Source organism: Antedon mediterranea, chromosome 4 (assembly GCF_964355755.1).
Source record: "Antedon mediterranea chromosome 4, ecAntMedi1.1, whole genome shotgun sequence".
In the NCBI taxonomy this organism is placed as follows: Eukaryota; Metazoa; Echinodermata; class Crinoidea; order Comatulida; family Antedonidae; genus Antedon; species Antedon mediterranea.
Genome location: NC_092673.1, coordinates 24774382 through 24798298, shown reverse-complemented (window position 1 = coordinate 24798298; position 23917 = coordinate 24774382). Strand labels below are relative to the sequence as shown.

Sequence of the window (23917 nt, the reverse complement as noted above, 5' to 3'; positions counted from 1 at the left end):
AATACAATTTTATTTTAAATCAAAAATTGATCCGGCGCCAAATTCAAGGGAGGGAGGGAACAATCAACTATTAATCACCTTTATTTGGCCCAATGAAAAGAATACGATTCAATTTGTGTAGGTCAGGTACGACGGTGCACAATGTAAAAAATACACGAGTGAATGACGTCAGACAAACAAAGTTAATAATGACAATATGACGCGCAAAGTCGGCCAAACAAAGTTAATAATGACAATGTAAAAGCAACTCGAATGCGATTAATTGACTTATTATGTATTGTCACGACTTTTTCGAGTATTGTGTAATTAACGTTGTCTTTACACACAAATCATTTACAAAACACACAATGTTTGATTAGAACAAGATAAAAAGATGATTAAACCTACGGGTGCTTGCGGCATGTAATTGAGTTTCGACCCTTTCTGACATTTGTATTGATTACCCGACAGTAGGGCTACTAATCAATTTGCTTAAAATAGTCTAGGCCTAATAAAAGTAAACTAAAGCTTACTCTATTTTTGCAGATTTTCCGCACGGGGTTATGGGAGTTACGTAACATCACTGCTAAAATAAATACAAACATCTGAAAAATAGGTATTTAAAGAGCGACTCCGTTTGTTTATCAATACATCAACAATTACAAAGTAGTTTATTATATAATAGGACCCAACTAATATTATTCATAATTATCTCTCATACCTTGTTTGAAGTCAATTCTCCTTTTGTATTTTTGAAATTGAATTGAATTAGGCCTATTATAGGCTTAATAAATATACGATCACATATTGGTAATATTTTCATACATTTTTCTGCTAACGGTTTTTAGTCGTATGCAACGCGACTATACATCTCACTATGTCGGTCGGTAAACAGTAACTCAAATTTGAGCACGCGACTGCAGTCATGTATATGGCCTTGTTAAAAAATGAATTTGCTTTGTTTAAATTATCGTCTTGAAGTTATAAGGTTAAGTAGGGGCCTATTTATTCATCAAACTTTCAATAGAGACGATGTGATCACCATTGCAATCTCTCACTACGGACACGGGTTTCATTTAATCTGTATATGTTACTGTTAGAGCATCAGTGTGTTACCTTTGCCAGCATATGTTCGACATCTATAATCTGTCTATTATATGTAAAATTACAGTCTCACGTGTGATGTATCATAGGCCATAAGCCTAACCTTACTCATAACACAGTACAGGTTCCACGCGTGATACCGTAAATCTGAGTAACCCCTCTTCTAATAGTACCCCACCCTATAGGCAATCTATAATAATAACCCACTACTCTAATAGTAACCCATGGGGTTAATATTAGAGTCACAAAAACTATTGACAAAATGACATTATGAAGACTGGTCGGTTATGATGCAGCCGTATTTTGAAAGCAAGGAAATGCATGTTGATCTCGTTTTTAGTTTATTCGTACTGTTTTATTATTTTGCTATGACTTGCTGACCGGAAATGTTGGGGTGGGTTACTATTTTCAAGTGCCTAATTTAAGATTAGTAATATTAACCCACTACTCTAATAGTGATCCCCCTTCTAATAGTAACCCATCGTAAAAAACAATCATGAATAATAACCCAGGGTTACAATTAGAAGATTTACGGTACGTATATGACACTGTATTACAGAATTTGCCTACGACACTTGACACGTGTGGAAATATACACACAATCTGGTGCTTAAACGAATGCAAGAAAAACATTTACTTGTGAATCATTCCTGGAAGATTTATGCTCGCAAACATACAAAATAAGATGATTTATCGGAATTTTAGATACGATTGTGTGCTTTGCTAGTTATTTTCCTAAGATTTTAATACTTATTCTTCGATATCTGACCGATATTGCATGACTCTAGTGCCGTTTGTACAATATATAAAGCAACGTGCCACAATATCAAATGTTTAAACAAAATCAGTACATTATGTCTACGCGACCGGAGAATCGATTTTTTTGGGGTTACGCCTATTAAGTAGAGTCCAACCACCACGACATATGCGTGAACTCAAGTCAAGTCAAATTGCATCGCGAATTACAAAAATAACGCAAAACCGAACCAAATACATTTTAAACTTTCAACTTTAAGTAGTTTTAAAGGCATCATAATATTCATATTCCTAAATGAGGAACGCCAATTAAATCACTGTAATATGTACAGTAGTACCCCTGCTAAGCAGACACCTGGGAAGCAGACACATTGGGGAGCCAACAAAGTGTTCCAGTAAAAGAGGTTGGCAGTACTGTCAAAACATATATTGCCCCGCTTTCGTTTTACTGAAAACTGTCCCCTTAATATGGATGTCTCATGAATATGAGTGTCCCAAAATGAGTGGTTTTACTGTAGTAAATATACATATAAGAGTGCAGTACAGTACCCAACAAATTGTCCTGTTGTTTTTTTTTCCTTCCATTGACCTACATAATATATACTAATGATCAATTTAATTATAGAGAGCAGCTAAGCAGTGACAGTATACAGTTAAGTAGAACAATTCAAACTCTGGGTGCTTATAACAATGGTATTGTCAAATTAGTGAGGGTGTTATAAACACTCTTTGGAAAGTGTCTCTAGTCAAAAACTCAATCAATAAGTTTCTGGCACCTATTCTTCAAGTTGGCAGTGTTTGCTTTGATTAAGGTCAAACCAAGCAAAGAGATATCTCTATAATGGACCAAGTTAGAGTAGGCCCAACTGCCTAAAGCTCTGTCTACACTATCAAACAAGAAAATATGATGTGGCTACCATATTTATACCACATCAAGTAAGAGTACAGAATATTTATAAATATAATTATTACAAGTTGTCACTTTTTTTTTCTTTTTATCCTCTTTAATTTCTTTCTCTTTCTCTATCTTTTTGTCTATTTTTTTTTCATTTTTATTTCGACCACAGACCACAGGTATATTACTACTATATTTGGGCACATCACAATTTTTTTTTTCAAACTAGTTTGATAGTGTAGACAGAGCTTAACATGCACTTACCGTATCCGAGCTTGGTAGCTAGAGCGGCCACGGTAAATATTTTCTAGATAATTTTTATCTCCAAAAATTAAATAAACAAAAGAAACATTCGCTTTCTAGAATATATTTATCATGTATTATATCTACATGGGTATCACCTGGTGGTTAACTGGTTAATCTAGAAAAATCATGCATTGAATTTTGTTTCATGTTGTTAAAAGGATCTTTCTCCGCATAAATCAGTCTCTTTCCAGTCTCCTGAGTTCTTCTCTATCCTTCTAATCACTGACTGTGTACATTAGCACAGTTTTTAGGTACAGCATGTCCATACACATACGTTGATGGTGTCAAAATATATATACGATTACCAACAATGGAAATCGTTGATGTAGACAACAGTTTTTAGGTACAGCATGTCCATACACATACGTTGATGGTGTCAAAATATATATACGATTACCAACAATGGAAATCGTTGATATAGACAACAGTTTTTAGGTACAGCATGTCCATACACATACTTTTATGGTGTCAAAATATATATACGATTACCAACAATGGAAATCGTTGATATAGACAACAGTTTTTAGGTACAGCATGTCCATACACATACTTTGATGGTGTCAAAATATATATACGATTACCAACAATGGAAATCGTTGATATAGACAACAGTTTTTAGGTACAGCATGTCCATACACATACTTTCATGGTGTCAAAATATATATACGATTACCAACAATGGAAATCGTTGATATAGACAACAGTTTTTAGGTACAGCATGTCCATACACATACGTTCATGGTGTCAAAATATATATACGATTACCAACAATGGAAATCGTTGATGTAGACAACAGTTTTTAGGTACAGCATGTCCATACACATACGTTCATGGTGTCAAAATATATATACGATTATCAACAATCGTAATCGTTGATATAGACAACAGTTTTTAGGTACAGCATGTCCATACACATACGTTCATGGTGTCAAAATATATATACGATTACCAACAATGGAAATCGTTGATATAGACAACAGTTTTTAGGTACAGCATGTCCATACACATACTTTCATGGTGTCAAAATATATATACGATTACCAACAATGGAAATCGTTGATATAGACAACAGTTTTTAGGTACAGCATGTCCATACACATACTTTTATGGTTTCAAAATATATATACGATTACCAACAATGGAAATTGTTGATATAGACAACAGTTTTTAGGTACAGCATGTCCATACACATACTTTCATGGTGTCAAAATATATATACGATTACCAACAATGGAAATCGTTGATATAGACAACAGTTTTTAGGTACAGCATGTCCATACACATACTTTTATGGTGTCAAAATATATTTACGATTACCAACAATGGAAATCGTTGATGTAGACAACAGTTTTTAGGTACAGCATGTCCATACACATACTTTTATGGTGTCAAAATATATTTACGATTACCAACAATGGAAATCGTTGATATAGACAACAGTTTTTAGGTACAGCATGTCCATACACATACTTTTATGGTGTCAAAATATATATACGATTACCAACAATGGAAATCGTTGATGTAGACAACAGTTTTTAGGTACAGCATGTCCATACACATACGTTCATGGTGTCAAAATATATATACGATTACCAACAATGGAAATCGTTGATATAGACAACAGTTTTTAGGTACAGCATGTCCATACACATACGTTCATGGTGTCAAAATATATATACGATTACCAACAATGGAAATCGTTGATATAGACAACAGTTTTTAGGTACAGCATGTCCATACACATACTTTTATGGTGTCAAAATATATATACGATTACCAACAATGGAAATCGTTGATGTAGACAACAGTTTTTAGGTACAGCATGTCCATACACATACGTTCATGGTGTCAAAATATATATACGATTACCAACAATGGAAATCGTTGATATAGACAACAGTTTTTAGGTACAGCATGTCCATACACACATACGTTCATGGTGTCAAAATATATTTACGATTACCAACAATGGAAATCGTTGATATAGACAACAGTTTTTAGGTACAGCCTGCAGCATGCCCATACACATACGTTCATGGTGTCAAAATATATTTACGATTACCAACAATCGTAATCGTTGAGACAATAAAATAGATCATTATACAAAATCTGTCATCTTACAGATTGAAGAATTAAGAAAAAAATGTGTGCAGTCATGGTTATTTTATAAAGTACAACATGTGCCATTCCATAATTCCCGATTCCTACTTTCTCCTGGATTTCTTCATTTGTCCTTTCTTTCCAGCGAGGGCGCCTTTCTTGGCTGCTTTTGTTAGGTTGTTCCAAGCACCCTTAGTAGATTTCTTTGTCCTATTAAAAAAAAACAATATTTTACTGTTAAGTAATCAAATAAAAAATAAGAATATTACAGCATGTGAAAGTTTTTGTATAATTTTAAAAAAGCATTTTGTACATATAGAAATGGCACTATTTCTGCTGTCACATAGGTGTTTAATACATAAAGAGTGATTGGAATATGCTTTAGGGATGATGTCTGAATTATGCTACTGCAGTTACTGCAGCAAATACATTTTTATGGCAATAAAGTATGCTTTCATTTTGTTTCAATGTACAGCAGTTTGTAAAGCAGTCACTGCAATAAACAGTGTCTGCGTTTAAAAAGGTTTAAAAGAGTATAAAACTAAATTGTAGTTACTGCAGTAAAATAATGTTGACATTGTCGCTTTAGTAATCTTTATCATTGCATTGTGTACAGCAAAGTGATATCAGGGAAGAGTTAAATTAAAATTTATTTAATTTAACTCTTCCCTGGTGATATTAAATAAATGATTTTTATGTAATATTGTATATCAAATTTATTCTTCATTTATAACAATTTTCCAATGGGAATACGTTTCAATTAGGGTATTGAAAAAAATATGGACAGAAATTTGAATGTATTTTATATCAACATGTGTTTGTTATCACTCATGCAACAGAGAAAACCATATAATAGTATTAAATGAAATTCTTCATCACAATATTAAGAATTTATTCAGAGCCTGTTTACATATATTAAAGATGTATTGTATTGTATTGAAGATGTCCTCCTGAAAAATAATTCTTAAAAAAATGTGTGTCAAATATGCCATTTTAATATCACATAATAGTTATCCACTTCAACCAAAAATTGGATCGAAAAAAATTTTTATTTGGAAAATTGTAATTTAAAGCAAAAAATAGTCAAATTTCCTGCCAGCACATGGGTTTTCGGTTGAATTTAACCATTTTATAGAGTATCACGGTGTGACGTCACAACGATAGAGGGCGCTGCATGGTTGCTAGCCAACCAAAAAATGTGTTAAACGCTACTATGTTGATAAACTGTAAAGATCTGTATTTCTATAAAATTATGTATCTTAGCTTGATATTTTTTAACTCTAAACTGTTGAAGAATAAATAGATTATTAAAAACTAATTTTTAGTGATCTTTTGAAATTTTAGTTGGTTTTTATTGTTTTTATTATTAAGTTTTAAAATAACTACTTCAATAAGTCTATTCCAAACCATTGGTGGCCTTGGGAGTCACTCAGGCAGGTTGAACGCATTTTTGGTTACGCTAGCAACCACGAAGCGCCACCTACCGTTGTGACGCCAGCACCGTTATACTCTATAAGTGAAAACACTATTTTTTCCATTTTTTTTCTATGGAAGTGATCAACTTTATTAAAACTTCAAAATAACACATTCAAAGTATGATTTATTAATCTTCATTTTTTATGTTTTTGGGGGACAATACATCTTTAACACAAGTTTTTTTAAAAACCTGTACCGTATTTAAAAAAAAATTATACAAGGCATATGTTGATTCATGTGGTTTTTCATATTTTATATAATAAATAATCTTTCTGAATGGACAGCTATTGACTCTGTAGAATAAATATAGTGTCTATGTTATAACAAGCTTTAGGCCTACCTCTTGTTAATCTGATGTTTATTCAATGGTATGTACGCATATGGATCTTCTTTTCCTTTCTTTTTAATATCCCCTGCAGCTTTCTGCGAAAACGTAACAGAATGACATCATCATCATCACCAATAAGTCATAGTATAATCAAACAATAGATAATGTGTACAATTTTATGTATTTATCTCATACATCTTTCATTTTTTTCCTTGTATGCGTGTATTTATTACAGTACTACCAAATATACAGAAATGATTTAAATATTACAGAGGCAGAGCAGTAACAGACCCAACAGGTGGTTTCCCTGTTGCGTTGCTGCACAAAAATGACAATTTTTTTACAAAAAGCTGACCATGTAATAGTACATTTAATAAAATAAGTAGTGTGTTAAGCTTTGTCTACACTATCAAACTAGTTATGACAAAAGTAAGTGTGATGTGCTCAAATATGGTAGCGATATGCATAAATATGGTAGTGATACGACATCATCATGTCCATATATGGGCACATCACATTTTTTTTATAGTGTAGACAGAGCTTTCCGCAGTTTCGTGTCATTATTTTTAAAATTACTTACATCATGTCCATACATGGGTACATTTTTTTTGTCATAAAGTTTGATAGTGTAGACAGAGCTTTATAAATGTTAAACCAAAGAATTAAAATATTTGCTACCTTTGCTTTGTATTCAGAGCCAGGAGCAGAGGACTTTCCAGAAGGCTTCGCAATAGGTCGATGAATACCTCCTCCTCCAGCTGAAATATACAATCAATATAATTATATCAATTATTATTATTATAATAAATATTAATTACAACACATTTTTTGAACTCAAAAGAATGATGAATTTATGTCACTAGGTGGTGGATTGGATTGGTGGCGCTTTTTCTTGGGATTTACGGGTTAGGTAATTCGATACGTGCGTTCTATTCTTTTGTTTCCAGCATCCGTCCCGAGCACATGTATTTTTGTCTCACTATTCAATAATAATAATATCTTATCTATTTATATTTATTTTCATCATTTGAAAATATTAAGCAAATTCTAGGATAGGTGTCAATAACAATATTATTATTTTCGGATAATATTGGTAAATCAAAAAGAGCTTCGATTAATAGTATAGGCTTCGCAATAAATGACAAATTCCACCCACATTGGGATCCTGTGTCTTTATTTTTTATACAAATGTCACTAACAATATTTTGAGTATGACATTGCTTTAAATTAATATGTGAAGTTGTTTTAAGGACTTTTATATGTGATATTTGTTGCCAAATTCCAACTATTTAATAGTGCTGTACATTTCAATTATTATTAACAATAATTACAATGTCAAATACACTTTCTATGGGACAGGTGAATTATTTTAATTATCATTTTTATCATATAATTAATTGGATATTTTTTATTGTAAATGAAGGCCCAACATCAAATAAACCTTGATTTTACATTTGTTGTAAAGAAAAGTGTTAATTAAATTCAGATTTTGTTTTAAAATGACCTCCAATTGTGATAATGACATAGCTTATGAGAAAGAGGTGATTTCTATATTTTGTCAACGATACAACATGAAAATCAAGGCTAAAAACTAACCTTTATACTTGGTTGGCGAAACATCTTCATCGTCGTCACTAACTCCCTCAAGATTGTCAAGCTTTCTCTTACGATTCTGCTTCTGAATTAATTAAAAAATATAATATCAAAGAGATTATATTTTAAATTCTTTTTTTTTTTAAAGCAGTCCACTCTGACTCAATGGCAGACAGGGACGCGATCCATCAACGAGAGGAATCATAGATTATGGCTGCATCCGCAATTGGCCAATGAGATATGCTAGTAAGAGTCAGTCACGTATCAAAATACTTCGGTGAGCGTATCCTATGCAAACATTTCATTTGCCATTATCAATCCAATTAATTTTTTAATGTGGTTTTCACTTATTATTTTCAAATATTAATAATTTATGATCACTTCATATTATATATTACTCACCCTTGTTTTTAAAATTTCCCCACATGGGATTAATAAAGAATTTTTGACTTTGACTGAAGAGACCCTATCCAGACTCTCTAGTTTTACAATACATCTATACACTTTACACCTCATGAAATTCAAAGGGTTGCAAAAAAATAAATTTAAACTTATTAATATAAACTTGTCAAGAAAAGCCACACAGTTGAAATATGCTTTACTTGCCAAATCTCTATAGCTAAATTTATTTGGTGTAATTGAACCAACAACAAAAAATGTAAATGCTAAAATTATCTTTCCCAATAGGATATCATTTGATTTATTACCATTCATAAATAGATTGATTCATTAAGATGTGCTTTGAGCTCTGTGGCGCAGGAGTAAGAGAAATGAAATTAATTATAAATGCACAAATTCAAAAGTGGCCGAAAGAACTCAAAGCCAGCCCCCACGTATTCTATTCATAGAAGAAGACATATTTATATAAATTCAAAAAATCCCCTTACTAACTAATCATTACTGTCATCATTGCTGCTGTTCTTCAACTTTAGGAATTTTTTTTCATTGATCATAATTTTTACTGTAGTAAACAGATATGAATGTTTACTAAAAGCTTGGATGCAACGCAACGACCCAAGCCCACTTCAAGTAATTTGACAAATAATGACACGAAGTATTTGTGCAGGGTTTCTAATGCATGCCTGATTGTAATTTACAAATTATCTTGTGGGCCAGATAGTGCAACGTTACGGGTGAGTCCATGGCTCCTTACGTGGTTAAGGGGTGAAGTCTCCGGATGCCCATGGGTTTTAAAGACATCGATTTCTTTTTTAGCCTTCATTTTTATTTTTTATCTTTTTCTTAGCAGTAGCTCTTTGGAGGTCATATGAAATAGACACCTGCCAGAATTGGCCCACAGTCCATCTGTTGAGAACCCCAGGTGTAGAGGAAGAATGTACACTTTCATATAAGAAGATGATGATGATGATGATGATGACAATGATGATGAAGATGATGGCAATGATGATGAAGATGATGACAATGATGATGATGAATTTATCAACTGTAAACATCGAATGAAGAAGGGAAAAATATACTTTTCGGCTTGCAAGCTCTTCATCCATCATTTGTCCAAGTTCATCATTCAACTGTTTCGTCTTCATACTCTTCTTTTCATTCTTGTTTTCTTCCACATCTTCAGTAATCATCAGTCGTCCATCTGGCATCGATTTGAAATTATGTTTCAACCCTTTCGTTTCTGAAGGCTTGTCTGGTTTAGTAGCTGAAGTAAAATGTGAAGATTAAGTTTACTAAAGGGTTACGTATGTTTAATTTAAAAGTATAGCCTTTGTGTCATTATGTAAAGATAAAGGAATTGCTATAATAGGCCTACATTATAAAATTCACAATGTCATTTCCACTATATATTATTATTATTATGCCTGTACAGCCAGTAAGTAGAGGAACATGAATACTACTCTAATGCTATATTAGGCATGTTGCATTTACAAACTAATCTCTTCAACTAACCTAAAAGAAAAGACCTATAATAAATATGTATTCAAATTGAAAACTTAATGGACACAATAAAACCTAACCAAACTAGAAATAAATTACAGTTACATTGACATGTCTTGATAAATAAGATGTATGCCTTCACAACAAGCCAAGCCAAAGTACATCATAATTTTGGAGTGTTAAATGGGAACCAGATAAAATTCCAATACGACAATTATGTTCAAGTGTTTCCAGACTTGGAAATATATAAAAACTTTTTATATATTCTCAATAATATGTTCAACACATTTGAACAAAAAATTAGAGTACATAAGTTGAGTAAAATCAACATGTATTATGCATATTAATTTGCTTACATTTAATATAATAGTGATTGGTAATACATAGATTTTTGGAGAAAGCAACAGTTTTTGGAAGTGAGCAAGACAAAAAGACAAGAGTTTACTGCTTTCCAGATAAGTGTGCAATTAATACAAGAATACAGAATACAGAATATATAATAAAACAGTAACAAATCAAATGTGATTTTGATTATACCAAGGACTCTCTTTGAAACGGACGGATCAAGGAAGTCTAGCAGAGTCTCATCTTTGCCTTCTCGTAGCCACGCTGCACCTCTCTGCTTTATTTTGCGACCTTCTGGTTTCTTTTTCTCCTTCTCGTCATCGGTGTCCGAATCGGATTCTTGAAGTATCTCCTCAATTCTAGTTAGATTAATTTTAGTATAAAATATTACATTCATTGTATTAATGAAAACATTAAAAATTAATAAGCGTGCATATTATTAATATTAATAAATCATAGATTACAAATGAAGAATTATAACTTATAATCTAGAATGTAATCCTTCAGTCAGATTTAAACCCATAATCTCTTGCTTAAAACTCACGGATTAAATATATAATTACTTTACATAAATGATGAGGAAAAAAAGAGACCAGAATATAATGATTTATTCTACTTAAAGATGTATTGTCTCTTGAAAAATAATTCTTACAATTTTGTTGTTGAATATGCGATTAATGTCACATATTAGTTATCCACCTTGACCAATCAATCAATCAAAAATGGGATCGGAAAAAATTGCCTGAAAATACTTTGTAATTTAAAGATTTCGGTTGAAATTAACCATTTGTCATTTTATAAGTGTTTATTTCCCATTTTTTTCCCCTACAGATGTGATTAACACTACACAATAACCTATTGAAAGTCTGATTTAATTAATCTTCATTTTTCATGTTTTTCAAAAACTGTGCAATACATACGTTTCTGGTCGAGGTTTGGTTGGTAGCAAGGCATCGTTTTCCTCCTCATCGTCATCACTCTCTTCTGCTGCATTCTTCAGTGCCATTTTTCGCTTCCTTCTTTCTTGTAGTTTCTTTATATTATGAACCATCTTTTGCTGATCAGTCGGAATTTGTTTTATGATCATCTCATAACTAGAACAAAATTAATTTAGTAAGTTAAACAAGTATCATACATTTATTTTAATTCAGCACATATTTGTCTGCTGTGCTTATTTGACAGCAATACTTATTTGATTCAAAGTGCTTATTTAACTGCAGTATTTATTTGATAGCAGCACTTATTTAGCAGAAAAACTTATCTGACTTCAGCACATAATATTTGATTGTATTACTAATTTACTGCAACACTATTTATTGCATCCCAAATTTGCAGCAATTATTTGACTAGAGCACTAATTTGAACAGCATTGCTTATTTGACAACGATTATTTGACTGTAATACTTATTTGACTACAGCACTTATTTGACTATCCAGAACTTATTTGACCACAGCACTTATTTAAATGCAATACTTATTTGACTGCATGTCTTATTTAACTACAGCACTTATTTGACTGTAGCAATTGAATGCTTACCCATATTTTCTGATTAATCTACAATAGATTGATTTCATTGATTTTCTCAAAGCTCGTCGATTTGGTTCACTCAAAGAAGTTATGCTCATCACCTAAAAAAGTGAAAACTCAAATTTGTTTATAACTTTCAATTTATCCTATCATTATTTGATAGCATATTTAATCAATTTACTCTTGATAATGTTGAATTAATCCTTATTTTATGCAAACAATGGAGAGGACAACATATATGTTACACAAATTCAAATATATATTCTATTAGGACGAAACTTCAGTTACAGTAAAGGCAATCACATGTCAACGCTATGACCCCATTTATTCAACCTCTATTAAAGGAAAGGAACACCCTGGGCTAAATGTGCCACTGTGCTTATAGATAAATGTAATAAAAACATGATTACAATGGTTCAAGGTACAATAGTAAGCAATTTAGTTAAAAAATAGACTTTTAAACGACAACATATCGGAAATTGAACAGCGCCATTTTGACAGGTTAAGAGCAATTATGTGACGTCAGATTAGGTGGACGCATTCAAGCAAATCCAAGCGTCCATCGTCTTAGTACAGTATTTCAATATGAAAGTGCGGGATATAACCATAAATAAAATCAATTAAATAGCCTAACATACCTAATATTTTCGGAATATGGCTTGGAGTTTTTATAATTCAGAAAATTTGGAACCAGAATATACAGAAAGAGAGTTAGTTTTGCGTCGTGCTGATGAGGAAAAAAGAAGAGAAGAAGAACATTCTCGAGCATAACAAGCCGTCGAAGAATGGTGTACTTGCGGCCAGTGTGTATCTGTACTGTATGCCTAGAACTCGTGTTGAACGAAAATAAAGTAGACACTGCATCGTCAACCAACAGCCTCCGTTAGGAAGGTTTGCCAGTTAATTCCCCTACCAAATCCCGTTTGAAACAGCTAGGCAATAAAAGTAACAATAGATTAACAATAGCTGAAAGATTTACGAATTGGCTTGAAGAAGAAAAGATCGATCGAAGGTTTGTTTACCAAGCCAGCGCATGCTCATACCGTGTCATCGCCATCCTGCATGACCGCATGTCGTGTTATTAGCCAATTATATTAGCGGATTCGCTTAGCCAATAGAAGCGCCGAATGCAACCGCGAATCTTAAAATTTTCGTCGCCCGTATCTGACGTCACAAACAGGCTGCCATGAGCACAAGATGGCGATTTTCAAATGTCTTGAAAACAGCTTTAAAATCCTGTTTACTAGAAAACTACAAATCCGATTTAAACATAAATTGTTCTGAATATTAAGTTGGTAGGGTTACTTTTATAATAGTTAGGTAAGATATTAGGGTGTTCCTTTCCTTTAAAAGGACAACACAATTATGGGTCTCAAAGGTGTAAGGGGGTTTTGCAATTCTTTTTTTTCCCTTAAATGTTGATGTTCAGTACATAATCAAGGACATACAAGAGTGGATTGTACTTTTTAATATTAAAATATAGTTACCAGAGATTCTACAAACTGTGCTAGCGTAGCCTCGTCTAGTATTGTCAATAGCACCTTTACAAATCCTAGTGCTGACCTAACAATCTCCCTGGTTCTCGATGATAATAGTGTGCACATAGCAGTTATCAGCTGCTTTAGAGTTTCCCCTGTTAGAATTTCTGAAATGAAATATAATCCAAAAAGTTAATACAGCAGAAATTAATTTTTTGGATAAATCAGGCAATTGTGGAGAAATGAAACGAGGGTATGTCTATCTAAGAGGGTATGTCTATTCAAGATGTTATGTATATACAAATATACATGTCTATCCAAGGGGACATATCTATCCAAGGGGACATATCTATCCAAGAGGTGGGTCTATACAAGGGGACATATCTATCCAAGGGGACATATCTATCCAAGAGGTGGGTCTATACAAGGGGACATATCTATCCAAGGGGACATATCTATCCAAGAGGTGGGTCTATACAAGCAGAACTATCTATACAAATAGACATGTCCATCCAAGGGAATAAAAGGTAAAGGTAAATGTATTCATATTTGTCCTCAGGCTTAACTGGAAACTGAGGAAACTCCACGGACCCACGGCAGCCAGCAGTGCAGCGCCTACCAGATCAGCACACCGGGAGACGATCCCCTACTCTTTTCGAATAGTGTACAAAGTTCTTTAACGTGCACTGTTAAGTACACGGGACCAACGGCTTTACATCCCATCCGAAGGACGAGGCAATGAGAGGAATATGTCTATACAAGGGACATGTATAACAGAGACATTTCTATAAAAGGGGACATCTATTCAAGGGACAAGCTTATACAACAGGATGTGATTATCCATGGAGTGTATCAATTCAATCCAAGAGATATTCTGAAAACAAAATAGTGGTGTTTGTATTAGTCTGGCAAGTTTAATTCTCTAGAAACTTTCCTCGCAATCTGCACTGGGAATAACATACCTCTGTATTCATAAACAATTCTTGTTAGTGACAATATGGTAGCACTTATCATCTGAGGAGAACCAGCAAAGCCAGCTACCACTAAATCCAAGAACTGACCAAGGCATTCTGGAGGAACAAAATGAAAATCAAATAAAAAAAACTTTTTAAATAATTGCCATTATCTTCAAGGAGGAAAACCTAGGAGAGCACACATCAATCAAAGAAAACTATAGTCTAATTCATCGAAACCAACAGATATATAAAAGCAGAAATATTGATATTGTGGGGTAAAAAGGAATTCTAAAGAGAACGCACTACCACCTTTCGGTTCAAGAAACTGGTACACTATCAGTTACATCACTTATTTCCACATATACCAATCATCATAAAGCTTGGTTTTCACTAGCGACGCAACATAACGCAACCTACGGAACGTAATAATGTGTTTGCCCCCGTCTGCATGGAATACAACCTGCGATGTTTGCAGCATTATTGCGCCGTCGGTTCCCACTCGTGATTACAGCACTTTGCGTCAATACATCGTTGTGTTTGCGTCCTAGTGAGAACCATGCTTTATACTGCCTTACCTTGTCTGTTATCAGCGTCCCATCTAAGCATAGCATTGCTGGTCTCAATGAGTAATGTGAAGGCAGAAGCTCTGGCCTTTGTGTTTACTTCTTTGGTACAAAGTATCACCTCTGGGATAATAGCCTGCAGAAACTCATGTTGACCACTAGGAAGACGTTTCACAATCTGGATCAGACAGCGTAACCTTGGCTAAAAGGAAGGAAACAAAAAGGTGAACTTTAAAAGCCTCAATATTCACAACCTTAAGATTGTCCATTGCAGTGACGGATCCTTGATTTTGAAATAAGGAGGAGAGGGGGGCTGGGGGAGGCAGGGTCTAAAAGTATTACAAATGTCATTTAAATATAAAATATAATAATGCAAATAAATATATTTAATATAAAAATGTAAAAACTACAAGATATACGATAACAAGATAAAACATTATAGATAAATAAATATAATATAATAAAACGTTTAATTATATACATACTGCTTTTGATGAAGGTGATGCTGAAGCTAAACTCATCAACAACACTTGTTGCAAATCACTCAGATGAGAATCTATAAACGCTTGTGTTGATTCCAGCTTGCTCTCACAGATTTCCTCAAGTATTCTGTAGGCTTTCTTCTGTACTGTTCTATCAGCATCCTAAAACAAAAGAGGATTAACAATTTTAACATTTAGAATAGGAACTTCTTTGTTTAGACAGCAATCTGTTGAAACCCTTTAAGGGAATACTTTTCTGTGAATCAAGCTTTTGATTTGATTTTATTCAGTTTTAACATAAAATTACAAGACAATAAGAATACACAAGCAATAAATTTAGAAACCAAGTATAGCCCATAAAGTCGAAAGAAAAATCAACTTAATTCCAATGGGGTTCCTTAAAAAACAGCATAGGCAATCACAACAAACAGTATAAAAACAAACACGAATAACAATAATATATGGCAGAAGATATACAATTTAAAAATATAAAAATAGGAGACGATAAAAATTGGATAAAAATTGGATGACCTAAGAGGTATGAACCTAGAATAAAGTATTTGTTATAATGACTCGATAAGTGTTTTTTAATAGCACGTTTAAAAATATTATTAATAATACACTTTATGTCATTATTTTTATGCCATGAAAATAAAAAGTGGTATTACATTTTCCAATTGCAGAGGGTATCCTAAAATTTAACTATTTCTTGTGTGGTAGGTATGGTAACTATTAATTCTTTCGAAGTGGGTGGTCATATAGGGTACAGAGCTATTATAAAAAATCTTATGGAAATGAGTGAGGGGAAATATGCGTTTTAACACTACAGCCAACCCTATTCAGTGGGTCTTACCTCAAACTGTTTTGTGATAATTTTATATATTGCAGCTAATCTTTTCTTGTCTACATACATCACCATCACGATGGCCAAATCCATGACAGTGGCTCTGTCAGACACTCCGTCAGTTAACTTGCTACAGATCTTATCAAAGAAGCTGGATATTAACTATAAACACAAAAACATAAATTTATAACACACTTATTCAAAAGAAAGGCACAGTGTACAAATTAACCGGATTAATGCAAGTTTAAAGTTGAAGATAAAATATTCCAACGGTCTAATGGACATCGTACAGTATTAAAAAACAGCTTTTCATACCTTATTATCAGATATTGTCAAATAAGACTTGATGGTTTCAAATATGATAAAATGATCTGCATCTCGTGCTTTGGGCTCACTTTTGGTGTAAATGTTGAACAGAATTGGAAGGAAATTCTTGGAAAATTTGGCAATTTCCGACTTGTTCTTTTCTATAAAAAAAAAAACCACAAATGTACTAATAGTTATTATTGTTTATCAAGAAAAACTTTATAATATTATACCAAATATGGACACTTAGTACTTGCCATTCTCTGTGTTGTGTGTAATCAGATGTCTGAGGGCAGCGCACACATCCTTTCGCAAGTCCGGTCGATCGCTAAGGGCAGAGCCGAGTATCCTGGCAATGTCCTTGAATGCTGTGCATAGATCAGTTGGATTCTTACAGAAGCCTGGAAGCAAAGACCACACCTGAGACTGCAGGATGTTGTATGTCTTGGCTTCAACTCCTCTCCCTTCTTGGGTGAGCTGAAGTGCTAAGAAATAAACAAAGCAACAAAACACAACACATTAGTCAAATATGATTACTTCTTTAAGTCTATTATATGGAAATGATCAAGCCTAGGTGGGGATAGCTATGCCTCTCTACCACTAACATTTAGTTCTGAGAACACAAAGGGCTTTTTAGTTTCTTCAAATTTATGTGTTCGCAATAAAGAAGAAATCATTGCAGATGTTCTGCTGTGGCAGCCAAAAAGGTAGACCAGTACTCACATACATTCATGTACTAGAGATGGACACTGGTATGCAGAGAGATGAACTGGCTGTCACAATGGCAGATAAGAAGTTATGAATCTAGTTGGGATATGTCCCGGACTAAGTAAGTATATGTATGTGTTCATTTCAATCCATTCAGCAGTTTTAAAAACTGCTAAATTAAGTATAACTTTAATTTCTCATTTTTAATTAACTTTACATGGTATCGCCACAAGCATTTGCTTATAAAATTGGCATTCAATATTCAATTTTCTTACATTTTGTTCTTAATTTAGCAGCTAGTGGTAAAAAGTACTTGTTGAAGAATTGTAGTTCAGTATTGCAAATGTGTTCCCTCATGACAGGTATCAACCAACTTCGTGGAAAACCATAATTATCACTCGGAAAGGAAACAAAATGATATTTATATTAAAATTTTAAATAATGCATATACCGTACTTATAAAAATGAAAAACAGTAACATAGTTCATAGGAAAACCATTTGGGATCTTGGTTATCTCCACCCACCCACATTTTCTGGTTAATAGGTTAATAATGATATGGTACTAACAACTACAAAATAACACACAATAAAACATGACAGTTATATTATAGAAATTTGATTTGAGCCACAAGTACTACCCTACATTACAAAACTGAATAGAATAGAACCCATCCGTTGGCACATTTACATATTAAGGGGACACTTATATAATGTTTCAGCACTATGGCAAACTCCTATTCATGGGAAACAACTATTAAAGGGACAGTTAGGTGCAGAATGTGTTCCCTTAATAAGGTTCTACTGTATTTAAATGCATATACTTACTCATCTCCAGTGATCTGTAGTGGTACAGCATTCAGAACAATCCTAGGCCCAATGTGCTTGACAGCAGACCCCATTGTCTTATCCAGCTCAGCTGTGTAGGAAAACTGGTGAGTGCTGCGTAAGTCAGCCATTGTTTGCAGGCATTTCGTCATCATGGAGTGACACTCTTTCCCTAAAACCTTTAAAACAAATGTAGTTCTTTGTGAAAAACTTAAGTTTTAGCCATTGAGGTATTATAAATTGGCTAGCGGGCGGACTCCTGACTGATTCCAGCTGGAGGGGGAACCAAACCAAAAGATCGTGGTCGTAAATCTGTTCAAAAATATTGTTATTTAATATTATAACATAATGACCTAATATAATAAATTAAGACCACATACATTTTTGTTGTTAGAGTACAGTAAAGTTGTTATCAAATTAAATATATTAATTGCAAATGGAATGGTAATTTCTAGCATTATTTGTATACAAGAATCAAATCCGTGTTCGCGTTTATATGCAAAAACATGCTGAGTTGCGTATGGTACGCGAGAATGTAAAAAATACTTTTGCTAATATGCTAAACATTCTCACCTCAATGAAAGTTCCGATTACTTGTAGAACAAGTCCCCAAGATGCATGGTACCTGTAAGCAAGACCGCCCTCTATGGTTTGGAAAATCTTATGCACAGGAGACCCAGCGCCACTTGCAAATTCTATTTTCAACCAGTCAACAGAGGGAGTGATACATTCCTTGAAGACGACCTGCAACCCAATACAAATTAATATTATTATTATTGTTTTATATGCAACAGATTAGAGGTATATCTGATGTAATTTTTGCATTTTGAGCACCTTAAACCGTAGTACAAGTTCAGATAGGTGGTAATTTAACTCTTGATGGGAGAAAAGAGTGTGTAACCATAGTGAAGAATGGTTGAATAGACGTAGTATATGCAAGGTTAGTTTTATTTTGTTTCAAAAATACAATATACATAGTATAAATAAAAAGTTTAACAATATGATAGGTTACACTTAAATAGTTTATTTTGAAATGAATACATTGTTTGCCATTCAAATTGAAATGGGTTACAGGTCTTACACGTAGCCACAAAGCTGAAACATGGGGGGAAATGTTACTACTGTACCTTTAATGTTTTGGCAGCAGCAACAGCAACTTCAGATTTCTCCGACAAGAAGCAGGAAAGGGCCGCTGTCGTGAATCTTGGAAGATGACTCATACACAGGCGCTCATCGACCCTGGAAGAAAAAAAAATAAAATATTCATATTTTAATACATTGTTCATCTAAAAAAATTCTAAAAAACAATGTTGTTGTTAAGCCTACTAAAACAAACAAAATAAACTAACTTGACAAGACAAACGTATGCAGCTTCCATGACAGCAAGCCAGGCCTGCATTTGTTGAGCATCATTGATCCCAGGTTGGTAGTCATACAAGGCATTGATGATGCGAGCAGTGAGGTCAGCTGGTAGGGATGACACCCTTGGCTTGGTTGAGAACAGGTTGTGAAGACACTGCATAGACACAGACGTAACAAGCTGTAGGGAGCAAAATATTCATCATTTAAACTTGTTATTAGTATTTTATTCGACTTTACCTAACTTGCATATTTTAATGATAATGATTTCATTATCTTTGTGATGCAACTATCATGCTTTATTTTTTATCATTTTTATTTAATCTTATTTATAGAGGGTGACCTTAAACAGCGTATGCTGACAATCAAGGGGCCCTCAATATGAGTTATGGTAAGTTTTTGTGTGTGACAATGGCTGTGTATGTACTAGTATACCGGGGTACCCCCAATTGTATTAGGTTCTTTAAAGCGCACACGAGCCAGATGTGTACACTGGGCCTACGAATTATAGTCGAGAAGACTTGTTCTACCACCAGAACCATGGAGCGAGTGAGACTTGAACTTGCCGATGTTATGGCTAGGTATTACGGTTCCACTGTCTTAACCGCTTGGCCACTTACTCTTACTGTTTCATTTCTGATATTGTTGTTATATAAAACAAACTTAAAGATTAGCGTGGAGACATGGATTGGTTTGAGAGCGTGTGAATATTGCGTGTACTCCTAGAGGGCACTATTGATACATACCGGATTGCTGAGAGTCATGACTCTTAATAAAGTCTCGCAACAAGATTTGATACTTTGTTTTGGAAACCATGGTAACGTATCCTTCATCAACCCCAAGACATGAAGAGTTGTTGTTGCTTCTCCAGTACCTGTGCCAAAATAATTTCAAAATAAATTCAATAATTTCAGAAAGTTAGTAAAAAAAAAAGTGTATTAAAGATGTATTATCCCTCAAAATCATGAAAAATAAAGATTTATAAAATCAGACTTTGAATAGGCCATTTTGCAGTTTTATTAAAGTTATTCATTTCCATAAGAAAAAAAAACAAGAAAAAATCATGATTTCATTTATATAAAGACTAAAATAAACATTTAAATTTAACAAAAAATGTGTTTTCTGACAGACACTTTGACTATGTTTTGCTTAAATTACAGTTTTCTCAGAAAAACTATTTGTTCAGGGGGACAATATATCTTTAAATAAATCAATGTTTTGTGAGGTACAAACATTTTCACACAAAATTGCAATGAAAACATGACTATATACCAACCTCCCGACTGCTCAACCTGCTGGATGCAGAACTTGGCTGTAAGCGAAGCTCCTGGGTGATGAGGTGGAGGTTTACTTGACACCATAAAATGACTCCCTCGCAATATCGCAGAGATTGCATTCTGGGCTGCTTTTCTTACCTAATAAGGAAAAGAAATGTTTGAAGTTTGTTAGTGAAGAAATGTTTGAAGTTTGTTAGTGAAGAAATGTTTGAAGTTTGTTAGTGAAGAAATGTTTGAAGTTTGTTAGTGTAGGCCTACTATCGATGTGTTCTTTATTGATATGGAAAAATATATCCAAGTAAAATGGTCACCTTCCAATCACATGGTCTTGGGTTCAAATCCTGATTTGGTACATCATTCAAGATTTCGACAATAAATTGTGTATATTATTGATTGTATAATTTGAGTATTTGATAAAAGGATATTTGAAACTAATTTTTATTCTACCATATTTTATTTTTTATAAATTTTTTTTATGTTTCTAGGATTAAATTTCAATCTCATATTTTTAATTAAATTATAAATTTCTATGTAATCTACCCCAAGTGACTGATGCTAAATAAGGTATTTTTAATAGGAATAGGAAAAAAAAGTATAAAAGTGCAATTCAGTGACCCCAAAAAGTCAACCTGTACATATACGGGCCTCGCATTCTGGGACAGTAAATTACCACAGGCCACATCTTCAAAGGGTTGACATTTCAAAAATGTACTTGTTGAAAATATTTTCACCTTTGGTTTTTGATGAACGGTAAAACTTAACACTCCGTGGTATATTTGCTTTGTTGATGCCTCATTCCATGATGTCATATCAATAATTCTTAACGTGGTTGCTAGGCACTGTAAACAAGACCGTACTATTGATGTTGTGTTTGAATTTGCATTCTGTGATAAAATGTCCATAAAGCATTTGGAAATTGTTGAAAATTTCACTTTTATCACGTTTGCTGGAACTCTGTAACAGAATGAAGACAAATTGTTATAATGAAACAAAATATACTGTCTCACCCCAGCCCAAAATTAAACTAATATTTGACATTTACCTTTTTAAAACTAAATTAAGAAGGTACAGCACTGCCGATTTTGAATCCTCCTCTTCTACCGAATCAAGTGTTGTCATGAGGGCAGCAAAGTACTCCGTTTCGGTTTCCTTTCCACCTTTCTCACGAATCACTTCTGTTACAGCGGCCAGAACAGCACAAACCTGTGTATATAAATTATTTTAATTTCAGGGGCATCAGTAAATATAAAAATCCCACCAATGCTTGAATTGTCTGGCAGGATAGTGTAATTTTTTTAATCAATTTTGAGACAACTATATATTTTTAAAAACATAATTAATTCCCAGACCTCTTTATGACTTGCTGATTTTGAATCCCAATATCGTTTCACACGATCAAATGTAGGATTTGTGCAGTCGCTAAGTCCGCTCATAAATGTGCCGTAACTGTGACCTCCTTCAGAGTTCATATCATAATCGCTATCAATGTCTCCAGAATCCTCGTTGTGTTTTTCTAAACTCTTTTTAGTCAGCAAACTTGTCTCTGAAAAGAAAGAATTAACTAGTAGGTCAAAATAAACTTTTCAGTGAAACAAAAACATGGAGGAAAAAATATATTTATTTAAGTTATATGAAATAATAACCAAATGGAGAGAGTTTAGAGGTTCAACAGATATATTTAGGTGTAGCCTTATTTAGTAATTAGTTAGGTCATAGAGATTTATTATTATTATTATATCTCATGGTTAGGTAACAAAACTGTATTTTTGTAAACTGCTTAGGCCTAGCTAGGCCCTATATGATTATGATGGGATACTTGAAACTAGTAACTTTTCATACATATTTAATTATTAATATTACACGTCGTAACACTGGTCTTAAACTAGCCTAACTTAAACTAGGCTAGGTACAGTACTATTAATACAAGTTAACTGAAATACTAGCCTAGGCCTTGTAGGCCATAGTTAGCTACATTGCACTCACCTTGGGCCTTGCTTCCTGGTGGTTTGTTGGGCAAGAACCGGTTGCGCACAGCAGCCTGTCGGTGGATTTGATTGTCTGGGTTTGATACACAACTTTGACCCTTTTTCCATCGTTTAACTTTCTTTTTCGTTGCTGCTCCCCCTTTCACTCTTCCCGGACCACGTACCATAATGTCGAATTTATAAAAACATAAACACCAAAACAACTTACTCCCTTCAAGTTTAGACCTAACAAGCTAGTAGGCTGCAAATTGATGACGACGGAGACGGCCTTTAATTCGCATGCGAAAACACATGGGATAAGTTTCCAGATAATCATAAATATTATGTCAATAACTTTCCAGAACCTTGAAGCCAGAATGATTGTTTATAACATTATAATATCCTAGTTATTATTAAGTGATACAATTTATTTAAATTATTATTAATATTTAGTAATATGAATGTTTTAATATTATACACAATGTTGTGATTTCTGGCAAATATCCAATATAATAGAGGTAATATAGAGGGCGTGCACTTTTCGTGATTATGCTGTTCTCGGATACTTTGACAAATGTGCGTTTGAAACGCAAACTGTTGACGCAAAGCATAACTTCCTAAGCATGTTGACGACTTTTTTATTCTTTGAATATTTTCGGTATTGACTCTCTATGTATTGTATAATACAATGGCGGAAAACCGCCACTCATTTTTTTTTAAATAATGTTAGTCCCTTCCACAAAAGAAACATAAAGTTTAAAAGAACAAACATTCTGACTGAATATGGCATTTCAAGCCCGCTCTTTTCCCAGAAATGCCCTTTTGTTCAAACTAAAAACCAGCAT

The 23917-nt window shown here is 33.5% G+C and overlaps 1 protein-coding gene across 1 annotated transcript; it reads right to left on the bottom strand.

The window, feature by feature from the left end:
* Positions 1 to 2950: 2950 nt before the first annotated feature.
* Positions 2951 to 23350, bottom strand: LOC140047008 (RRP12-like protein). The gene is made up of 26 exons (XM_072091805.1): positions 23092 to 23350; positions 22458 to 22651; positions 22151 to 22311; positions 21840 to 22062; positions 21108 to 21246; positions 20578 to 20705; positions 19822 to 20012; positions 19600 to 19711; positions 19046 to 19216; positions 18473 to 18651; positions 17922 to 18043; positions 17196 to 17423; positions 16948 to 17099; positions 16642 to 16794; positions 15792 to 15950; positions 15319 to 15508; positions 14750 to 14857; positions 13797 to 13954; positions 12319 to 12410; positions 11702 to 11875; positions 10974 to 11140; positions 10016 to 10200; positions 8541 to 8622; positions 7623 to 7702; positions 6957 to 7039; positions 2951 to 5350 (listed from the first exon to the last, which is right to left on the bottom strand). Exons 1-26 carry the CDS (start codon positions 23258 to 23260, stop codon positions 5245 to 5247), a joined length of 3906 nt encoding a protein of 1301 aa, XP_071947906.1. The 5' UTR covers positions 23261 to 23350; the 3' UTR covers positions 2951 to 5244.
* Between the last annotated feature and the right edge of the window lie 567 nt (positions 23351 to 23917).